Source organism: Felis catus, chromosome D4 (assembly GCF_018350175.1).
Source record: "Felis catus isolate Fca126 chromosome D4, F.catus_Fca126_mat1.0, whole genome shotgun sequence".
Lineage (NCBI taxonomy): Eukaryota > Metazoa > Chordata > Mammalia > Carnivora > Felidae > Felis > Felis catus.
This window is the reverse complement of record NC_058380.1, coordinates 39,454,240-39,476,676: the sequence shown is the minus strand read 5'-3', so window position 1 is coordinate 39,476,676 and position 22,437 is coordinate 39,454,240. Positions and strand designations below refer to the sequence as shown.

The following is a 22,437-nucleotide window of genomic DNA, read 5'->3' as shown; positions in this document are numbered from 1 at the left end:
TTCCTCTACCACACTAAACCACATCAAATCATAATTGTTCCTAAGCAATTAGTTTACTACCTCATTTTAATGATTTTATTTGAAATAAGTTCCAGATCATTTCTAGGACTTTCCTGTAAATCCACTAAAGTAACACATCAGTTAAATCAACCCTAACCATTACCAGCATGGATAATAACAGCATTAGTAACAACAGAAACCTTGAGATGTCTTGTAGCATAAATGTTTCTAAATGCATGGCTTTTCCCCAAATGTTCTCCTCTAAAATCTCATCTGTAATCTTGTTAAATTAGAACTCTTCCAGTATCTTTCTGACTTTTACAGCTAAGGTTACGGTATTGATTTTATTTTATAGTCCATGGCTCTCAGATGCTTAACACTAATAAGCCTCTATAGCCAAGAGGTTTTCCCCAGAGGCATGGTGAATAGCAGCTATTTACCTATGCCAATATTTAATAAGGGACTAAAATATACTCCAAATCCTGCATAATTGTGTGGTGTTTTTCCTCCTTGCAAGCAAGGTTTTCTGACATTACTCAAGACACTTTACCATTGTCTGTCTGTTAAAATGAAATTGCTTAATGGACAAAAGCATTTTGAAGTATTTTTTAAAAGTAGTTTTCATTTATTCAGTATTCATTTAGCACTCTTCTTCATTATTCAAAGGGTTGTTGTCGTTTTTTTTTTTTTTTTTTAATGTCTCAGGAAGATGTTTGTGAGCTGCAAAAGTGGTTTGAGCTTTAACTTTGTATTGGGTGTAGGTGTAGCCTGGAGACTTTTTTTTTTTTTTTTTTTTTTTTTATAATAGAGATGTGATAGAGACTTGTAGTAACATGCTGCTTAACGTACTGGGATTGAAGTATACAATGGAGAGACTTAAACGATCACGAATGTTTTAAATTGCTGAAGAATACAGTAATATGCACAAGTGTAGTTAAGATTAAACAGCTCAATGATTAAAGTAAGAATTTTCATTTATTTCACATGAAGGCTACCATATTTTCTTTTTTAAAAAAAGAACTGATTTCATTTTTAAAAAAAGATTGAAAATTTTAATTGAAGATGATATCTTATCTCCTCTTAATGTAGCTTGCCGTTTTCCAGAGTTATTTTAGAGTGTGATAAATGTAAATATATATATGGAGATACTTTCTTAACATGGCAGCTAATTATTTTTTTGAATCATCTGGCATCATCATGAAACTACTGTAGTGGGATTAAGTCCATATGTCTTGTCATAACATTCCGAGCTTTTTGTTAACTTGGAGTGTGTGGGAAGGACTTATTCACATTTGCCACACAATCATAAAATTTTACATCTAGAAGAGTCTTTGGAAACAGATAGTCAGATATTCTCTTCACTTGTATTCTCAAAAATACATTGTTTTGCCTTTAGCCAGCTAAATTGCAAGTGTTACATTTAGGCATCTCTTATTTTATATATTTTTGTAACCTCCAGTACTGAAGACCCGTGAGGCATGTCCTTACATTATAATACTCTGTGGAGCCACAGGCAGTATTTCCCCCCTCCCCCCCAAATACATATTTTCATTTTTTTTTTATAGTAACAGTAAAAATTACTTGTGGGAGTTTTGGGAAAACAAACTGTCAAATATAAATAAGAAAATAAAAATCACCTATAATCCTATCACATAGATTTTTATAATATAATGGCATTTTACCATGTCATTCAATTTCCACTCTACAAAGGCTGCATAATATACCAGTTCCCCCTCGCTTGTACTATAAATTTGTAAATGTCTACTTTGCTTATGGAGGTGTAAGTAGTTTGCAAGCTTTTACGTAATGAAGATACAGCGAACATCACCGTATGGAGTTATTTGTGCTTCAATCTGATTATTTTGTTCCAATCTAGTCATATTTGCTGTCCCCGAATCTAGCATACTGTCTATCTGGCATCATGTCACCAAGTAGATCGTCCATGAAATTTTGTCAAAGGAATGAATACCTTCCTACTATAGAAATACTGAGTTAAACATTGTCCACTTTTAAGACTTTTGGTAAATATTGGTACAGAATCCAGGAAGGTCTTATGAATTTACCTTCCTACTAGCGGTTCCTGAGCGGTTGGTTTAACTCCACTGTCACATCCATAATATTGAAATGTAGCACATGGCTCCATCCGCCATTTTGAAATCTGTCATCTGAAATATATATATATATTTTTTAATTTTTTTTTAACGTTTACTTATTTTTGAGACAGAGAGAGAGCATGAACGGGGGAGGGGCAGAGAGAGAGGGAGGCACAGAATGGGAAGCATGCTCCAGGCTCTGAGCCATCAGCCCAGAGCCCGACGCGGGGCTCAAACTCATGGACCGTGAGATCGTGACCTGAGCAGAAGTCGGACGCCCAACCGACTGAGCCACCCAGGCGCCCCATGAATATATTTAAAGAACGGTGTCTCCATGGCCTTGGGACGCTGCCCGTGCACCTTTTTTTTTTTTTTGGTCATTTACATTTCATTTAAACCATTGGGTTTACTTTTTCCACAGTAAAATGTGATATCGCATAGCTCCATTTTACTGTGGAAAAAAAAAATAGGGAAATGGAGACTGTACCTCAGGGATTATATAAAGCTTTCAAGTAAAGGTATAGCCCACTGTGCTCTGCCTCCCTTCTTCAGCCTTCAGGACACACTCCCTCAGGGCACCTCCCAGCCATCACTCCTTTATCTGTAGGTAAAACTTAAGGCAAAATTCCCAGGGGTTCTCCACAGGGAAACAATAGAAATTAATACATCAGAGCTTTGGGCTGGAATCTCCTAGGCTTGATAATTGCAGTATTTTACATAATGTGTATACAGTTATAGATAACCTCTAAACTTTCCTCCCCTCTTCCTGATGTACCCCAAGGCAGAAACAGAGGAAGAGAATCCTTGGTCTCTATGAGCGTTCAGTTGGCAGAGTCCAGTTCCCTGCCTTCTTCTCGTCCTCTGGGCACGGGGCCCAAGCTGTTTGCTTCTCTCTGGACTGACTCTGAATTTATGGCCTGATATAAAAGTATCAGATTTCTAGCTCCTGACCTACAGTGTGGTCCCCACACACTGGATTTGGTAGCCTCTCATCTATTACAAACAGCATCTTTATTTTATGCAGGTAGCTCGTTCCTTTGTCATGGTGGCTTCCAGCTGCCACCCTAGCATTTTAATGGACAGCAGAAATTCCCCTGTTTGGCTGAAGTTCGTTTTCCACCCTCAGTGGCTTGTGTCGCTTGACCGAATTTCAGCAGAGTAATGGATGTGTTCACCACCTTTGCTTCATTCAACAGTGAATTTGGTCTCTGTCTCTGAGGAGATTTTCTATGTACAAAAATTTTATTCTTTGTAAATTTATAAAACGCTCGAAGAAAAAAAATCGATGAACGTCTAAAACCTGTAGAAGATAAAGAAACCTAGAAAACTCTAAGAGGTATTGCCTTGTAAGACTTGCCAATATAAGATAAGCTTAGCAAATCTTAGAGACTATATGAGCTAAGTGTTACCACATAGGCACGTTCCTTCTTTGGTCTCTGTCATGCTCATCCTAAAGGGTCAAGGTTAACAGAAGTTTCCCTCTTATTGTTTTTCATTGCTCCTGAGTTTTCTTCTGCAAAAGAAAAAAAAAAATCCTGTAACATCTGTTCGGCATCTTGATAATGTAAAAAGTAAAGAAAGCATTTTTAACAACGATGATGGTTTTTTAAGCACTTCATAATAAAACATACCTTCACCTTAAATACTGGAAAACAACAGAAGCCAGCAAATGATGACTTGCAGGTAGAGGGCTGGGTTAGACTTGTTTACAAGCATAGCATATAAATGAGGAAGGCAATTTAGGAATATGGGCAAGGATTGGACTGTTAAAATATTTTGAGACAACTTGCTTCTTTGTTAACTAGATAGAAATGTTTTTCTAAATTATAGGAATGGCACAGTTAATATATTTTAATTTAGTGTTCTACCATGCTGAAATTAATAGCTTCCAGAAATTCAAGAATTCTTGTGTGCTCTTACATAATTGATTTGAAATAGCTTAAACCGTATGTATTATTGTAGAGAAGAAGAATAGACTTTTATTTTTTTTTATTAAGAAAATGACGTGTTTTCTATATAGGTGATAGAAATTCGGTTTGTAACCTTAATCTACTCAAGCATATTGGAAAAGCTAACATATTGCTCTACTATATGTGAAAAAGGAGCAGGTGTCCCAGACAGGCAGGTGTTAAGGTGGCTGTTTGAGCTTGCCCTAGATCACTAGTTGACTTCAGTGAAGTTCTACTAACAGGTGGCTAACTGATGGGAGTGCCATGTGACATTTATCCCGGGAGCGACTTGGATGACAGGCTGCTACAGACTGAGGAAGGGGTCTTTGCTTTGATGAAGAAATTGCCAAAACTCATGTCTCATTAGTGTTTCCTAAGGTTCTTTGGAAGTGAACAACAGTTTAATTAAGGGCTGACGTAAACACGTTTCTGCACACTTTCCCTGCAGCATTTTATCACATTAGAATTGATCAAAATTGTTGCCTTGGGCTGACTTGAACAGATATACATCTGGAGCGCCATTTGTGCAAGCTGCTGATGAGTCGAGTGCATACGCTGTGTTTCACAGCAACGCTCTTCCTTTGTAGATGAAATTACCTTGTTGGGAGATGAGTTGATCTAACTCTTTATTTGCTTAAACCTTTATCTCTTTGAAGTGATGCTGTAAAATGAATGACACATCAGGGCTTAGGATGTATGTGTGCCCCAGTGCCAAAAAGAATTATATTATGGCTAGTAAAAATTGTGGGATGATTTGATTTTGCAGACTACTTATTTAAAGCTATGCTTCAATATAAATGAATCAGCTTATATATCACTGGCCTATTTGGACTTTTTCTTATTAGTGATCTTTTATTATGTGTTTGACTTTACAATTGGTTGCTAAAGCCATAGCTAATTGTCCAATTACAAATCCAAACTTGGGTATAGACACGGGAGAATAACACCATCAATGTGAATCTTCCTTTTTTTTTTTTTTTTTAATTAGCCTCAGTGATTTCTTTCATCAAGAAGAATTTTCTCTACAATCTAATATTATCCAAGTTGCAACTACTTAATGAGTTTTTGCATTTGTATTTGTTGTAACTATCTGTCCTCACTGCTGAACTGTAAGCATCACCAGGTCAGGGAGCAGTTGGTCTTATTTAACATCTTGAACTTGATGCTTTGCCCTAGTTTCTCACACTTCCTAAAAACCCAGTGACTGAATATGGGTTTTGTTGTTGTTTTGTTTGTTTTGCTTTCCTTTATTTCTCATCTGGTGGTATCTGCTCCTGCAACTATGCCGTTTATGATATACCGAGGATGGTTATTTCATTCATCTTGTGCTCCTAGGTGTCAACCCGCCATCCAGCTTCTTTTTTGTGCAAGAGACTCTAAAATAAATGGTCTGCTCTAACCTCTTCTACTGCCTTTCAGGGCTAGATTTTTGAAAATTCACTTCCCAAGTAGCATGTTCTTCCAGCCTCCATAATCTTTGTATCTTTAATAAAATCATCTTGTATAGGAGATAAACCGTTAATCAACTCAAACACACACACACACACACACACACACACACACACGCACACACACACACACACACTATAGATAGAACAAGTACAAAGTAATAATGATAATACACCCATCAAAAAAATAAAAATAAAGTAAAGGGGCGCTGAGGTGGCTCATTTGTTTAAGTGACCAACTCGTGATTTCAGCTCAGGTCGTGATCTCACACTTTGTGAAATTGAGCCCCACATTGGGCTCTGTGCTGACAGTGTGGAGATTACTTGGGATTCTCTCACTCCCTCTCTCTGTGCTCCTCCTCCACACCCATGTGCACGCTCCTTCTCTCTCTCAAAAATAAATAAGTAAAGAAATATTTAAAACATTTAAAAATGAAGACAAAATCCATCGGATAATATCAGACGCAAACACAAGATAATTAAGGAAATCTAGACCTCTGCAGTCCCAGGAGGGATTGCTTAAAGTGAAAATAAATTAACTTGGTTCAATGGATAAAATACCTCTCTATAGCTGGAATAAGAAGGTAGGAAGACATCATTTTCTCCCCTGAGGGAATGTCCTCTGCAAGGAAAGACAGTAGAATCACATCCTTCCTGGCTCCCTCCTCCTCCAGGAGACCATAAGTAAATGAATTTAGCTACAGTTTAAGTAAAATGGAATGATAAGGAAAAGCTTATGTAAAAATGGGATACCATGGTAGATCTTAAAGTGAGGAAGATACATTTTGAAGGAGAGGATTTCAACTACTGTTTTTATAATGAGCTGGGAGGAAGAAGGCCCGGAAGGGGACTAGAGGAGAGATTTCTGATATAACCAGGTACTAGTGAAAGGGGTCTAGTGGAAGCTACAAGAACAGAAAGAGAAAAAGATAATAGAGCTTTTGGAAAGGTTTCCCCTCCTGAGGTCAATTCACTTAAAAATTGTTACTTTCTGAATCAAATTTAAATGTCTTTGTCTCACTGCAAGCTGGCACTGGCCTTTGTTTCTTTCTCCTGGACCACCAACAACTCCTGCCTCCTTCCCACCAACAGAAACACCAGCTAATCCTTTTCTGATCGTGTTTCTTCTCTCCAACTTCTTCATTTCATGTATTATTCAACGTATGCATTATTATGTATGTATTTTTATTCAACTTATTATATATTTATATATTGTTCAGCTTTATTATTATTCAACTTATTTTCAACCTAATCTTTTTTATCTATTATTCTTCCGGCTTGAGGGACAATAGATTATGAAAAGCATGACATTTGTTTTTCTCCACAGAAAGGTCACTTAAAACCATCTCTCCTATATATTCATTCCTCAAACATTTTTTTTTTTTATTTCTATAGCCTGTAAGTGCATTAAAAATAGAAACAGTATCATTTTTCAGTTTGGCATGAGGTCTGCTAGACTGCAGACATCCAAAATAAAATTAAAATCAAAACAATACTAGTTTGATTCATTATTAAAATGTAATGGCTAGAAACTCTACCCTTACTTCTCCCAGATAATTGACATTTTATTTTTATTCTTTCTCCAGTCCACTGCGTTTTTTTCCTTTGACTGGGGGAGGGGTTTCACTTTGTGGCACCTGTACACTTAGCCTAGTGCCTTGCACACGCTTGGTAGCACTATCTTTTTATTGATTAATGGGCTCAAAAATTATTTTCATCTAGGGGCGCCTGGGTGGCGTAGTCGGTTAAGCGTCCGTCTTCAGCCAGGTCACGATCTCGCGGTCCGGGAGTTTGAGCCCCGCGTCAGGCTCTGGGCTGATGGCTCAGAGCCTGGAGCCTGTTTCTGATTCTGTGTCTCCCTCTCTCTCTGCCCCTCCCCCGTTCATGCTCTGTCTCTCTCTGTCCCAAAAGTAAATAAACATTGAGAAAAAAATTATTTTCATCTAGTGGGAAGACAATGGCGGCGAAACCCACTTTCCAATACTATCATTCTTCATCTGTTTCTAAAGAAGTCATTTCAGTGTGGACAGAGGACCTTCTTGTTCTTCTTTTTACTGTTATAAGTTAGCTTCATTGTTTGAGGAGAAGACAATTTGGGGTCCCTTTTACAACGTGAAGAGTGAATTTTATTTCGTTTCTGCTGTCTGGGCCTCTCTAATTCCTTTGAGTGTTCCGAACACGAAGATACCATTGTTACTCGGTGCGTGCCTGCAGAGAACCGGAAAAATAAACGGGCTTATAAGAATTACCCAGTGGGGCGCCTGGGTGGCGCAGTCGGTTAAGCGTCCGACTTCAGCCAGGTCACGATCTCGCGGTCCGTGAGTTCGAGCCCCGCGTCAGGCTCTGGGCTGATGGCTCGGAGCCTGGAGCCTGTTTCCGATTCTGTGTCTCCCTCTCTCTCTGCCCCTCCCCCATTCATGCTCTGTCTCTCTCTGTCCCAAAAATAAATAAACGTTGAAAAAAAAATTAAAAAAAAAAAAAAAAAAGAAAAAAAAAATAGAAAAAAAAAAAAGAATTACCCAGTAAAGCCAAGGGTATGATTTTGACTAGGAAACTGCAAAGGCTTCATTTCTGAAAAATTACCTAGTTCACCCATGTTCTTGAACTTCTGTACCAACACCCTTGATTATGTGCTCTTTACGAAAAAAAGTGACTCAGGTGAATTTGGCTGTGTTTAATGAAAATTTGGAAACCGTGATAATAGTTGCAAAATAGCCTTGGTTGAGCTTCTCCAAAAATGACATTCATTCTGCTTCCCAAGCTCTAGTCACATTTTACTGTTTTTCTGTGATGTACAGTAAATGCCTTATTATTTATACATGGAGTCTTTAGAAACTGGTTACGCTGGTTAATTTTATTTAAGATCTACATTTAAGTACAGGTAAAGCATAAGGCTGTCAATAGATATCTTTTTCTAAGCGTTAATTTTTTTAAGTGCTTATTTTTATTTTGACAGAGAAAGAGAGAGAGAGAGAGAGAGAGAGAGAGCGCACACGCAAGGGAGCACACCAGCAGGGTAGGGGCAGAGAGAGAGGGAGAGACAGAATCCCAAACAGACTCCTCACTGTAAGTCCAAGGTAGGGTTTCATCTCACAGAACCTGAGACCATGACCTGAGTCAAAACCAAGTCAGACGCTTAACTGACTGAGCCACTCAGCTGCCCCTAAGAGTTAATTTTAAATTAAAAATTTGGAGGGGTATGTGGGTGGCTTAATTGGTTGAGTGTCCGACTCCTAATTTCAACTCAGGTCATGATCCCAGGGTCGTGAGATTGACCTCCTCACTGAGCGCTGAACCTGCCTAAGAGGAAATTCTGTGTCTCTCCCTCTGCCCCTCTCCCTCTCTTGAACTCCCTTTCTCTTTCTCTCTCTCTCTAAAAAAAAAAAATTAAATGTTTGGAATAGAAACTTAGTACACTATCTGCAAAGTGAGGGATAGAATATAGCTTCTTTCCACCCCTAAAAGCCTGTATGTCTATGATTAGCTTCTAGCAAGCCCAAATCTACATTTGTGCTATTACCTTTTAAAATCATATAGCTCCACAGACGCCTGGGTAGCTAAGTCAGTTAAGCATCCGACTCTTGGTTTCTGCTCAGGTCATGATCTCAAGGTTTTGTGAGTTCAAACCTGCCTGGGATTCTCTCTCTCCCTCTCTCTCTGCCCCTCCTCCGCTCATGCTGCCTCTGTCTCTCGCGAAATAAACAAACTTAAAAAAATCATATAGCTCTTAAATGAAATTGAGTATTATTTTTGGCATTTTGAAGGTATCTTAGCTGAAATGAACTTTTTTTGTCTGTTTTTTAAATGGTCTTAATTTTTTTTTTCTCTTCTTTGTAGCAGCATTAATTGCTGTAGTTTCATTAGGGATATACTTCTTTCATTTTTTCTTTTTGAGAAAGATATAAGGAAATGGTTCACCAACTCATCAAAGTTCGGATAGGTTAATGACAGCCAGTTAGTCACAAATTATAGCTTATGGCTACCAATATACCTGTCATTTTTTTTTGACTGTGATGTCTACTATTTTAACAGTAGCATATCCATTCTTTAAGTGCCAGTGTGCTGAAACACGTATTTAATTTTATTTCATGCCTTTACCAGAGTTCATGTAATTTTTCAAATGGCAAATCCTAATGATAACTAGTTTCTTATATTAATAGCACCATATACATACATATATATACATACATATACATACATATATATACATACATATACATACATATATACGTATATATATACATATATATATGTATGTATGTATATACATGTATGTATATATACATGTATATACGTGTATGTATAGATACATATATACATACATACATATATACATATATATATTTTATTTATATAAAATATATATTTATATATATATTGTATGTATATATAAATTTATGTATATTTATAAATATAAATATATATTTATATATATATAATGTGTGTGTGTGTATATATATATATATATATATATATATTAAATAGCACCATGAGGAGCGCCTGGGTGGCTCAGTCGGTTAAGCAACCCAACTCTTGATCTCAGCTCAGTCATGATCCCACGGTTCGTGAGTTTGAACCCTGAGTCAGGCTCTGTGCTGACAGTGTGGAGCCTGCTTAGGATTCTCTCCCTACTGTGTCTCTGCCCCTAAACTGCCCATGCTCTCTCTCTCTCTCTCTCAAAATAAATACATAAACATTTTTTTAAAAAACAGCATGAAGCCTTTTTCTCATTAAAAAAATAAAAATGGAAATTATATATATAATATATAAACATATATTTATAACCTAAATATAAAATATATAAATATATATATTTAATGCGATAAAGTTTTAGGTTTTTTTAAAAATAAAAATTTCTTTTTTACAGAAACTGAAATGTTTATAAGTGAAATTATTTGATGTCTGGGATTTGCTTTAAAGTAAAGCAGGGGCAGTGTGGATGGGGTAAAGATGAAATGAGATTGGCTATGAACTGATAATTGTGGTAGTGTGACCTACTTTATACTGTTTATAATGTTTTATAATTCCCTTTTATTTTCTTATTTTGTATTAAAAAATTTAATGTTTATTTATTTTTGAGAGAGAGAGAAAGAGAGAGGCAGAGAGGGAGGGAGACACAGAATCCAAAGCAGGCTCCAGGCTCAGCGTGGGGCTCAAACTCTTGTACCGCGAGATCATGACCTGAGCTGAAGTTGTACGCTTAACTGACTGAGCCCCCCGGGCGTCCCTATAATTCCTTTTTAACTCGTGTGTATCTCCTCCCTAGTTTTTAGGTTTGCAGAAGCTGAAACCAAATCTAGTTCACCATTGTGTCTCCAGCAACTGCAACGGTGTCTGGCATCTATCTATTAAGCCTACAATAAATATTTATGGAAGGAATGTGTTAATTAATCTATCTTCTTAAGTGGCTTCCATGATTGCTGTCTCCATTGTGGCTAATTCATCCTCCATGTAGTTTCCGGAGGGATGGCTTTGAACTGTAAAATGTGATCATATTTTGTTCATAGATAGCATTCTCCCATCAGGGTAAGCATTCAGAAATTTATACACAAGGTCCGTGGCCCTTCATTGTGTGAGGGAGCTCCTTGCTTCCTCCTCCATGTCTGTACTTCAAACCACTCCACAGACTACCGTACGACTTGTGTATTTTATGCCCCCCTTCTTCAGAACATTTTCTCTCTCTGGGAGTGTCCTCCCCATCCACATTTTAAACATGGCGCCACTGAGGCACCGTCCTTTACCTGGAGAGGCCGAGGTGATCGCTGTCCTTGTGCAGTGAGGCTGGAGAAGTAGCAGCAAACACAACCACAACGCCTCTGCTTTCAACACACTTCCTGCCTCTCAACTCTGGCAGCCATTTTCTTCTTATCATTTTCCTCTTCACTGACAGGGAGTATCTCTACAGCAGTTACTTTTTATTTTTCATGACATCCTCGACTTTACCTGGCACATAGAGGAAGCCAATAAATATTTGCAGGATGAGCAAATGAAGGAATGTACTTTTTGTTAAACAAGTAATGAGTTTTCCATAAAAGATATTAAATCAATGATAGACTTACCAGCATTCCCAAAGGTTGTTTTTCACATTTGCACCAGGTTTTCCTCTGTTTTTTTCCACAGTGTAGTCAGCAGGTCAAAAGACAAACCCTTGAATCGTGTACATCTAAGAATGAAATGCTGAGGTAAAAAAGACCTTGATGTGAACCAAGGTGCCGAGGGAAACGTGATACTTAGTTTTTCAAAAGTTCAAGATTCATTTAGTAGGAAGAATAATTCTGATGATAATTTTAATGAAGACTTGGGTTAACTTCAGTGGAGATTACATCTGACAGATATTTCAAGTCTCCAATAAAACTGGGTCTTTGACCCTCAGTACATATTTTGTACAAGAGCCAAAGTACAAAAATAATAAAATGTGGGAAAAGAGGTCTTTTATTATGTTAATGTGAATGTTATAGCTGAAGAAAGAAGCTTGAGGTTTCCCTCTTCCTTTGCAGATATGTCTTCTCCGACTACTATGAAGAAGCCTGAAAAGCCACTGTTCAGCTCTACATCTCCGCAAGATTCTTCCCCAAGATTGAGCACTTTCCCCCAGCACCATCATCCCGGAATACCTGGAGTTGCACACAGTGGTGAGGAGTTCCAAGCATAGAGGAGAAGCCTCCCTCTTGTTTGCAGAGCTCACTCTCAGGGATGGGACAAGAGTTACAGTTCTAACTGGGGTGACCACATTTTCTCAACCAAAAGAGGGAGGGCCATGATCCTATCAAATATTTTCTTCTTATCAGTATATGAGAAAAGATTTTCAAATAATTCCATTACATAACATTTATGTATGTATTTTTAATTGCCTTTATTGGCAAGATTATAATCGCAAAAAATTGGAAGATGTGGGATACATAGTTATCTTAACAATAGCTTTCAGATTGGCCCCCATTCTATTTGACCGAAGAAAGATGGGATTTCAAGTATGTTGCTGAGTTCAGAGTATTTCCAGAGGCATTAAGATCTACAGACACTATTTCCATAAATGTTATTTTCTATATAAAAATCAATATTTAGCTACTTATTTAGGAGTGAAATTAATCAAAAAAATAAAAGAGCTATTTTCCTGGGACATTTTTTTTTATGTGCACCAGTATTTCCTATAGACTGGTACACTTGATATTATGTCTATTATCTTAATTTACATAGGAAAAAGAATACAATATTTCACCTTTGTACTTAAAAAAAAACTAAATCCCCTTTCAGAAATTAAAAATCAGCTATAATTAATAAGCAATACTGTATACTTTCTACCTATCTATTATTATGGAGCCCTAGAAAGGAGTATACTGAATTTTTGGTGGGGAAGGTTTTGTATATAAATGTGTTTATAGCAATACTCTTATTACTTTTAATTTAGAGATAGGTGATTTCTTATCCTTCAAACAAATTGAGTCTGGTTTTTAAACCTTTATTCAAAGGTTACAGCTTCAGGTGTAAAAACGTCCTTAGCTTTGTTCTGTGCGTGTTGATACGTATTGTTGCTATACAGTGCTTTACAGGTGCATGGCCTTCCTTGTTATCACTAAGAAAATTATAAAATTAAGAAAGGAATATACAAATCAAATGTGATGAAAAAAATTATATTCATATTGTTTGTGCTGCTACGATAGGTGAAAAAAAATCAGTAACGATTCATGGATCTGTAATGCTCCAATATTAGGAGCAGAATTAGTTTCGTCAAATTATCCATTTATTATGACACCTGACTAAAATAATCATATTTCTATCATTTGGAAAACATTAAATAGTACATTTTTATATACTGAACCATTAGAAACCTAGGTAAGCTTTCCAGCTTGGTCCTTCTCCAGATATTTATTCAAGATGTAATGTGCTAAGGCCTATGGTAGGCACCTTGGTCATGAGAGTTTCTGTTTTTAAAGAGCTCATGGGACAGTAGGGAGACGAGGGGACCACATCAGGTGGGCATCAAATCTGAACAGGACTAGACATTTGCAAAAGGATTAGATACCTGGAAGCGATGTGTTCTTAACTCAAGTTTAAAGAGGGACTTCACTATGAGAAGGAAGAACCAGCCAAGAGGAAGGTTGTTTCAGACAGAGTGAACAGCAGTGTCACAGGAGTCATTGCAGCAAGAAACTGCCGTATATCCCAGAATCCAAAAGTATCTTAACGTGGCCTACCAGGAGAGAGTGGCCAGAGATGAGTCCCAAGAAGTGAGCCAGGACAGGTTCCTGCAGCACCCCGAAGACCATATAAGCCTGTGAAGTCGTTGGGCAATTATTCTGGAAGCAGTAGGGAGCCAGTGAAAGCTTTTTAGCAGGGGAGTTAGGTGCTTAAAATAGTATTTAAAAAAAATTCATTCATATGAGACCATTAAGGATGTATTGGAAGGAGCAAGACTGGGGGAAAGAGGACAATTGCGAAGGCTTTGCAATAATGTAGACTAGAAATACATCTACATACATGTATGCATATAGGAATTCTTTGTGCCTTGTGTTTTGCTTTGCCTTTCCTCAAGGACGAGAATGACTTTTACTGACATGAAGTAGCCATTTTTACTTTTAGTTTGAAATGTTATTTTCTGCCTAGCTTGTATCAAGCCAGTTACCAGTTAGGCGAGCACAATACCAGGGAGCTCAGAGATTTGAGGCCTGATTTGAGAGGTGCCAGTCTCACTGAACAAAGAGCTCTTCCCAAACTACTGGTGCCGTATTGATCTCAAAGCTCAGAGGACCCAAGATGGAGCTACATATGTATCCTTCAAGGGTTTGTGTATAGACACGGGTGAAGACCATGGTTAGACTGAGCCGAGATTAAGAGCACTTCAACACCAGATAAAAAAGATGCCCAATTCAACTTAGGTGTTCGCATTTCCTTAAATTATACTTTCATGTGTGCATACTCCTTAGAGTGATATTTCAAGAAGGAGTTTCGTTTAAAGAAATATGTCATTGTTCTCTGAAATGCATCCCTTCGATGGAGGATGCACAGACTTCAGTGTGTGGAAAGATTACATGAGGCCCTTGTTTAAATCGTATTTTCTAGTGTCTTACCCCTGGAGGGCTTCATCCAGTAGGTCTGTGGTTAAGCCCAGGAATCTGCATTGTAAGAATAATACAGGGGATTCTCAGCTCTCCCTGGACATTCAGGGAACAAAATTGTGACCATAAAATTGAACTTATGACTCTTCTCCACACATTCTTAATTTCTTGTATTTTCTGGAAAAAAAAAACTTTCTTTGGAGAAGATAAGTAATATCCCTTTAAAAGTACAGTATATATATATATATATATATATATATATGTACATAATTACAAAGTTGGAGATAAGTCTTTCCAGATGATTTTCATTAATAGGTCATGGAAAGAATTTATTTTTCAAATTGTTTGCTAAGTTGTCTCATAAAACACTAAACATTTATCATATGTAATTTCCTATGATTTGGATCAAAATATTAAATAGAAACAGACATTTAATCTTCACTTCTACATATACTCGTTGGTACTCTTAAATTGTACTCATGTGGTTATTTTCCTCAACGTTATAGAGATAATGATCATGCAATTATATTCTTTCCCCATTTTTCAAACTTAAGAATTATATTTTAAAATCTAAACAATAAATTGTGGTCATACTGATGTTGAAAAATTACAGTACAATTAAACATCGCCTACATTGCATATGTTTTATATATTATTTCCCTTTATAAATATGCAATTTATTGGTAAGTTAATGTGCCTATATGAAAGTTTAAATTCACATTTCTGTGGGTTATACTCTTGGTCTTATCTTAATAATGTCTTTTAAGCTATATGTAATAAAAGTTAGAGTAGGAAGAAGAATACTTATAGAATAGAGCCCTTTTGGTTTTGAAAGGAACATTTTCATTAGGAAAAAGCATTACCAGACCCTGTGTTCAGATGTTCATAAGCATTTATACAATGATCAGGTACTTATTCAGGACATTATTGCTTACTAATTATTGGCTTCTCTTTTAACCAACCACCTGCCAGGATGTATAGGGAAGATATTTATTTAGAATTGGAGTACACTTCTGTTTGAATTCTGATAGTCTGTGGGTGCCCCTGCCCTTTAATTAATGCTGTGAGTTGATCTGAACTTAAGACCCAAAGACTTTCTGATCAAAGATCGTATTCTGGATGGGAAATAACTTTGCTTTAAGACATGTTTCATGAAGCACTGGCTTTACCTATACAACGGAAACTTCCTCGTCTCCTCGTTCTTAGATCTAGAAAGCGAGATTGCTGGTCCCCTAGAGGGGGGTAGGGTCTGCGTGTTCTCGGTGCGGGTGTGGAGCGTAGAGCGAAAGACTCGCTGTCTCCGCAGGAGAGTTTGGGTAGATGGTGGGGAAAAGGGAAGAGCTGGAGTGGCGCAGTCTCACAGGGTTCTCAGGGTCGGGTGGAGCAGTGGGCATCACAGCTGACGTCCGTCTCCCCTTTTCTATCTTCTACAGTCATCTCAACTCGAACTCCACCTCCACCCTCACCGTTGCCATTTCCAACACAAGCTATTCTTCCTCCAGCCCCATCGAGCTACTTTTCTCATCCAACAATCAGATATCCTCCCCACCTGAATCCTCAGGATACTCTGAAGAACTATGTACCTTCTTATGACCCATCCAGTCCGCAAACCAGCCAGGTAAAAATGAGAGAGAAAATAAGCGTAGAGCCTAAGGGAGATGGAACAGGTCTGACTCTAAGACGTGAAGCTTACTCAGACACTATGTCTGGCAGAACATCAAGCTTTTGAAATCCACCTTCAGGAAGTGTCTTGGTGACTCAATAAGTTTTTATTTAAAGGTGGCTGAATGACAGGTAGGAAGTGTATTGCCCCAAAGGGGCACATTCATGAAGGTGTTTTTGGTTTGATGTTTTTGAATTTTCATTGACTGCAAAGAAAGTTGATGCAGAAAGTGAGTGCATTGACAAAAAAGCTCTGAGCTGGAGTTCACACCTCTGGAATACCTGCTTTAACACAGAGACAAAGTGCTTATTTCAGGCAGGGGCGAGGTATGCGCTAAAATAAACACACACAAAAGAACTTACAGTTGTATTTATAGACCAACTATTAGGTATTAAAATAAGCTTTGGTAACGTAAACCTTTTTAGTGTTTGACGACTACTTGAATATTCTTTGCACAGACATGACTACATTTAATAATCAGGGGCATTGCCAGAAGTGTCTTTTTTCTATCTATCTTTCTTTCTTTCTTTCTTTCTTTCTTTCTTTCTTTCTTTCTTTCTTCCTTCCTTCCTTCCTTCCTTTCTTTCTTTGTTTCTTCTTTCTTTCTTTCTTTGTGTTTCTTTCTTTCTCTTTCTTTCTTTCTCTCTTTTTCTGTCTTTCTTCTTTCTTTCTTTCTTTCTTTCTTTCTTTCTTTCTTCCTTCCTTCCTTCCTTCCTTCCTTCCTTTCTTTCTCTGTTTCTTTCTTCTTTCTTTCTTTCTTTCTTTCTTTCTTTCTCTCTCTCTTTCTGTCTTTCTTTCTGCTTTCTTTCTTTCTTTCTCTCTTTCTTTCTTTCTCTTTCTTTCTTTCTTTCTTTCTTTCTTTCTTTCTAACATCATGCGGTGGTTTTAGGGACTTTTATTGTGTAAGTGTAGTGACTTACATGCCTTTCTCACTCCCTAAACATGTGGCTTCTTCTATGGAGAGGTCACTTCATAGGGATTTGATATAAGAGGATTTTTCACTATCAAATAGACAGTCTTTGTGCCAGAGTCGGCACAAATCATAATATCCAGAATCTGTACTGTAGTTTTGATCTTATGGTCTGGTACTTGGCATTGCTGCTTTCCCTCCAAGACTCCTGCCCACTCCTTATTATGCCTTTTAACGCGCTGAGAGATTGTCATAAACATTCTGTCATTAATGCTGTTCAGTTACTAAAATGCCAGTAAATAGTATGTGCATATTAATTTAGAATTAACAAAGAAAAGATCTGGAAAAATCATGTTGGTCGTGATTGTTAAAATGAAGGAAAATGGTCTTTCCTGAATGATTTATTTTGAATAACGACATAGCCAGCACCATTTTGGTTACTTAAAAAGTTACCTGTGCTTGTAGTTCTGTTGACTCATAATACTAAAGTAAACACACCGTTCTTGAGTTTTGAATTTGTAATTAAGCCATTTGTATTTTAGAAGAAAATATCCAAATGGTATATATAGCACTTTTAATGACTATAATAATAATTACTAAGTAAAACAGTAGATCTTAATATATCAGTTTAGAAATAAAATTTGCTGTCAGATCGTGGATTCAAGAGTCTCAGTTCCATAGAGCATTTTGCTAGACTCAGCTGGGAACAGTGCACACAAGGTCTGATTTTAATTTGTGTAGAATTTCCATGAATAACAAAGTCTAATTAAGACATCCATTAAAAGTCCTTAACGTTAATTCAGTGTGGAAAATCTTAGAGTTCCATTGGATTTTTTTTTTAACTGATGTCTTAATTAGGCACTGTTAGGGGAAAAATTATGCAAATTAAAATCAGGCCCTTAGTGTTACGCATTTCTTTAATTATTCAGTGCTTGTTTTAGGTATATTTCCATTTCTTTATAAGTTAAGAGGGCATATTAGGTGATAATCTGCCTATATTGTTCTGTTTTTCTTCCTATTTTTAAGGTAAAGATCTAGCTTCTAAGAGAAGCATCTTACTTTCATCTCAATTTAAAAAAAGAAAAATTTCCCTCTCAGGATTTTATGTAATAGGAGCAACATCGTACTATGTAGGGTAATCCTTTCCTAATGCCGCTCAACTTCATCTTCAAATGAGATGTCTCTCTTTTCCTATCTGTGGTATGAAAGTTCATCTAACAGCCTTAAAAGAGACGCTTTATAGTAGTATAGCTTCATCTGTTTGAACCAGTGGAAGACCCAAAAGGAATAACCCCTCCTATTCTGACTCTGAATTCCAGAAGAGTTGTCTGTGTTGGCTTGGGACTTGTCACTTTTGTCGTTTTTAAATGAGTGAAACGTCTGTTGGTTCATGTCGATTCCATTCCAGTAGACAAAGCTTGCAGGATCGGCGAGGTAATAACACATCACGTGCAGCATTTTCTTGACATTATTGCCATTCTTCCATCCCGTGTTCTCAGGTAGGTCCCAGCAAACTGTTTGGGGTACACAGAATATGGAAACACTCTTTACTACCGCATGTACCACGAGTGATAGAGAGAGACCTTTCTTCTTTCTTGAGGCAGATACTCAAAACAGTCTTTTGCAATGTGTTCAGAGAACCAGAAGTTGCTGGTCTGCTTTAAAAGAAAATGACTTTTTCCCCTCGAAAGGAAAAATGTGTCTTTCTAGTAAATTACCGAATTGTTTCCATGGGCACCTCGTACCTGCTTTGATTTTTAACTCCAACTCAAAAACCAGTTAAGTTGCATTTCAAAAGAGGATTCTTGATACTTACCTGTTTAGCCCTAAAAATGGGGGGTGGTGGGGAAATGAGGACTCATTCACCTGTAGTTCACTCTTCCTTTTGAAATATCCTGTGGCCCTGCGCTGATTTTGATTGTTAAGTCTGGCAACTGAGAGGCCTTGTCCTCCCCACAGCAATTTGGAGATTAATTACGTCGCTGGTGCACCGATTTGAGTGAGACAGTCATGGTACTCAATGGATTATTTTAAATAAAATTAGTTTAAAGATATAACTCCCTCATAAACTCTCTCGTAGGTTTCCGTGGGGGAGACGCTGGTCAATTTTCCTGACATAAAGTTAAATACTTAAAATTACTCATGATGAATAGTCAGGATATTCAAGAAGTCCATTATTCTTTACAGAATAAATAATGTGGCCTCCGAGGAACCTAACCAAAGACTTAGCGCATGTCTCTCATTGACTGTGTTTAAGTGTTATTAGCTGTTCATCTTTTTATCTAAAGAAACGTCTTCTGGTGATTTCTGTGCAGGGAATTAAATAACTATTCCGTTCATGGCACTGTTTACCTTTAACACAGAGAGCCGAAATATTTGTGGAGAATACTCTCATGGCAAATTGTTAGGTACATCCTGCAGTGGAGAATTCCAACATGGGTGTAATCAAGGATAGCATGCTCTGTCTAGAAAAATACATTCCAGTATATTTTTTTCCAACAGTGTACCCTTAGGATTTTGTCTCCTTACCATGGATACTGTTTTCTTACCCGAGGCTAACACTCAGATATTCATGTCTTTTCTATCATTGCCCCGGGGGATTTTCTTAGCTGATTCCCACAAAAGTCAACAATAATGTTTTGCGTAACTCTCCATGCCCAGCAAGGGAGGAGTAACTTAGGTAACAAAGTATATTTGATTGATCTCTGCTTTCCTTCAGCACATTTTAATTGACTTTGGAAATCTTTTATTTGTAGTTGTGAGGTCAGACCTAGTCCATCATTTTACATCGTGTGGATCTGAAGTTTTAAATGCTTGAAATATCATTCTATCTGCCTGTATGGGTCAATCGTCAAAAGTTAAGTGGAGATCCTAGAGCCTAAATTGCTTGGTGTGTGTGTCCAAGCGTACTTGTGTGTGACGGAGAGCTAGAGTTTTTGAATGCCAAAGATGGGCTTTGACTATAAATAATGGAAACTATTGAGTTGGATGTGTTTGATCTCCTAGATATCCTTGTCTTGCTTGGGTCAGTGATAGCATCCTTAGGTGAAAATCGCGTGCTGAACGCCAAAACTGACTGACCGCGGAAAACGAACGGCAGAGAAGAAGAAGGCACGGTTCAAATTCTCACTAGCTCAGGAATTATTTACACTCCAGTCTTGGGCTAAGCGTGTAAGTCTCCACCTGAGTCTTGCCCGTGCTACTGAATGAAAGGATCAGTTCCGCCTGGCTCTCAGGCGTGTTGTAAAGATGAATTAACCCGTACGAAGTGTTTTGAAGGTGAAACTTCCTTTTAAGTGCTGCTGCTTCTTTTTACTACTAACCATCGGTTGGTCTCTCTGACTCCGACTTGGGAAGGCGTGTGGTGGTTAACAGCAAGTGTACCGGGTCCGTGTGGCCAAGGGTGCTGAGTGGAAGTTGTTGGACAAGATGACTGCCTTTTGGGTTGTTTCACCCGCCATTCTGTTTTTGTTTTGTAGCCTAACAGCAGTGGTCAAGTAGTAGGGAAAGTGCCTGGCCATTTCACACCTGTCTTGGCACCCTCTCCCCATCCCAGTGCAGTGCGACCTGTGACCCTGACCATGACAGATACTAAACCCATCACTACATCCACTGAAGGTGAGGCAGCTTCACCTACAGCAACCAGTAAGTATTTCTGTAGGAAATGAGAAATGTCCATCAAAGGCACCGTTGGACGTCTGATCCAAGGTGGAAAACACGGCAACTTTTCAGACCAGATGGAGATTTCTCATTTATGTGGAACTAGCAGGCATGTATGTGGCCTGGCTCTCACAAGCTCTCTCTTATCAAATTTCAGGCAGTCCATCCTATTTGAAAAGGGAGAAGCTCATTTGTTGAATAAACAGTTGTCAGAAAAATAATAAGTCATGCCTGCTCGTTCGAGGTATACATCGAAAATTACACTGAATAACATAACTCAGTGTACAAGGTTTTTATGGCACCCAGAGAGATTAGATAATTGTTACTTATTGGAGAATTCCTATAGAAGTCAATGCCCTTCACACGGCAGTTCGAATCAGGGCCTCTGTAAAATAATTGCCCGTTTACGTCGCTATAGGCTATGTCATTGCAAGAACAAAACAAAACAAAAAACAGTTACACCATGTTGGATGCAGCTAACATTTTAAAGTTGAGTATTAGGCACACATAAGCCAATTGCACTTTCATTATCTACGGCCATTTTTTGGTTTGTTTGTTTGTTTTTTTTTTTTTTTTTCATTTTTGTTTTTGTTTTTTGTTTTCGTTTTTGCCTATCATGGTACATCAGGTACTGTGGTTTTGAACGTGGCCATAACATTTTAAATGTCAGAGATTTATCCAGTGAACTTACATCGAACCTACCAATAAACCAAATGATTCCTTTGCTTCTTCGTATGGAATACTCATAAATACACAAGAAATTATCATGCAGTTTTTCAATTGGCTTCATTCAAACTACAGGCTCCCTGGGACTGGAATTGGCATGTACAGATTGGCCAAGTGGAAGAGATAAAGCTCCAGTCAGGAGGAATTAGCAGACTCCTCATCAATTGTGCATTATATACCTGAAATTCAGAGGTCCCATTTTCTTTCCTAGGGCAAAAAAAAAAAAAAAAAAAAAAAAAAAATTGAAAACCTCTGGAAATGTCTAAGTAAAATTACAGAATTACAGAGGCACCCCTGGCTCTTCCTTTTCTCAGGCTTTGGAAAGATGTTTTCTTCTTGGTTTTTTTTTCTTTCTTTCTTTCTTTTTTTTTTTTTTTTTTTTTTGCGGCTTCTGAAAACCTAGAAAGGGACCCTACAAGAGAAATGGACAATACTTTGAGTGTACAATGAATTCAGCATTTCTTTCTCAAAATTCATGAGGCCCCATAGCCTAATCAGTCCATGTAGGCTTGCAATTCCCATCCATAATCTTTATTGTTTGTAATTGGTTTGTTGGTAGAGGGTCCTACACTAGGGAACACTTCCCTGAATGCACAGATGGGTGAAATCCAGTCAAGGAGGACTAAGAATGCTTTTGCTCCAAAGGTTAGCTGTGCACATTACGGCCACTGAAATACGACATCCAGATTTGATTTTATTTTGTGCTTATTTTCTTTTTCTTATGAAATTTATTGTCAAATTGGTTTCCATACAACACCCAGTGCTCATCCCAACAGGCGCCCTCCTCGGTGCTCATCAACCCGCTTGCCCCTCACAATCCAGATTTTAAAAGTGGATGCATTGGCATCTTTGAGCAAACAAAAGTCAGCAATTTAAATAAAAGCCAATGAAAACCAGAAGATTTTTTTGAAAAGCATTGGAAAGACTATCACAGG

General features: G+C 37.7%; 1 protein-coding gene across 11 annotated transcripts in view; it reads left to right on the top strand.

Moving 5' to 3' along the window:
* Positions 1-22,437, top strand: part of NFIB (nuclear factor I B) — a 456,253-nt gene that overhangs the window by 400,717 nt on the left and 33,099 nt on the right. For 5 of the 11 annotated variants that reach the window (XM_019815968.3, XM_019815971.3, XM_011288339.4 and 2 more), the window contains exons 7-8: positions 11,988-12,122; positions 15,977-16,161. In XM_019815968.3, coding sequence (XP_019671527.1) covers positions 11,988-12,122; positions 15,977-16,161 — 320 coding nt within the window. Of the gene's footprint in view, positions 1-11,987; positions 12,123-15,976; positions 16,162-20,595; positions 20,762-22,437 lie in introns of all 11 variants that reach the window. The other 6 variants (XM_019815963.3, XM_019815966.3, XM_011288336.4 and 3 more) reach the window with 2 other exon arrangements.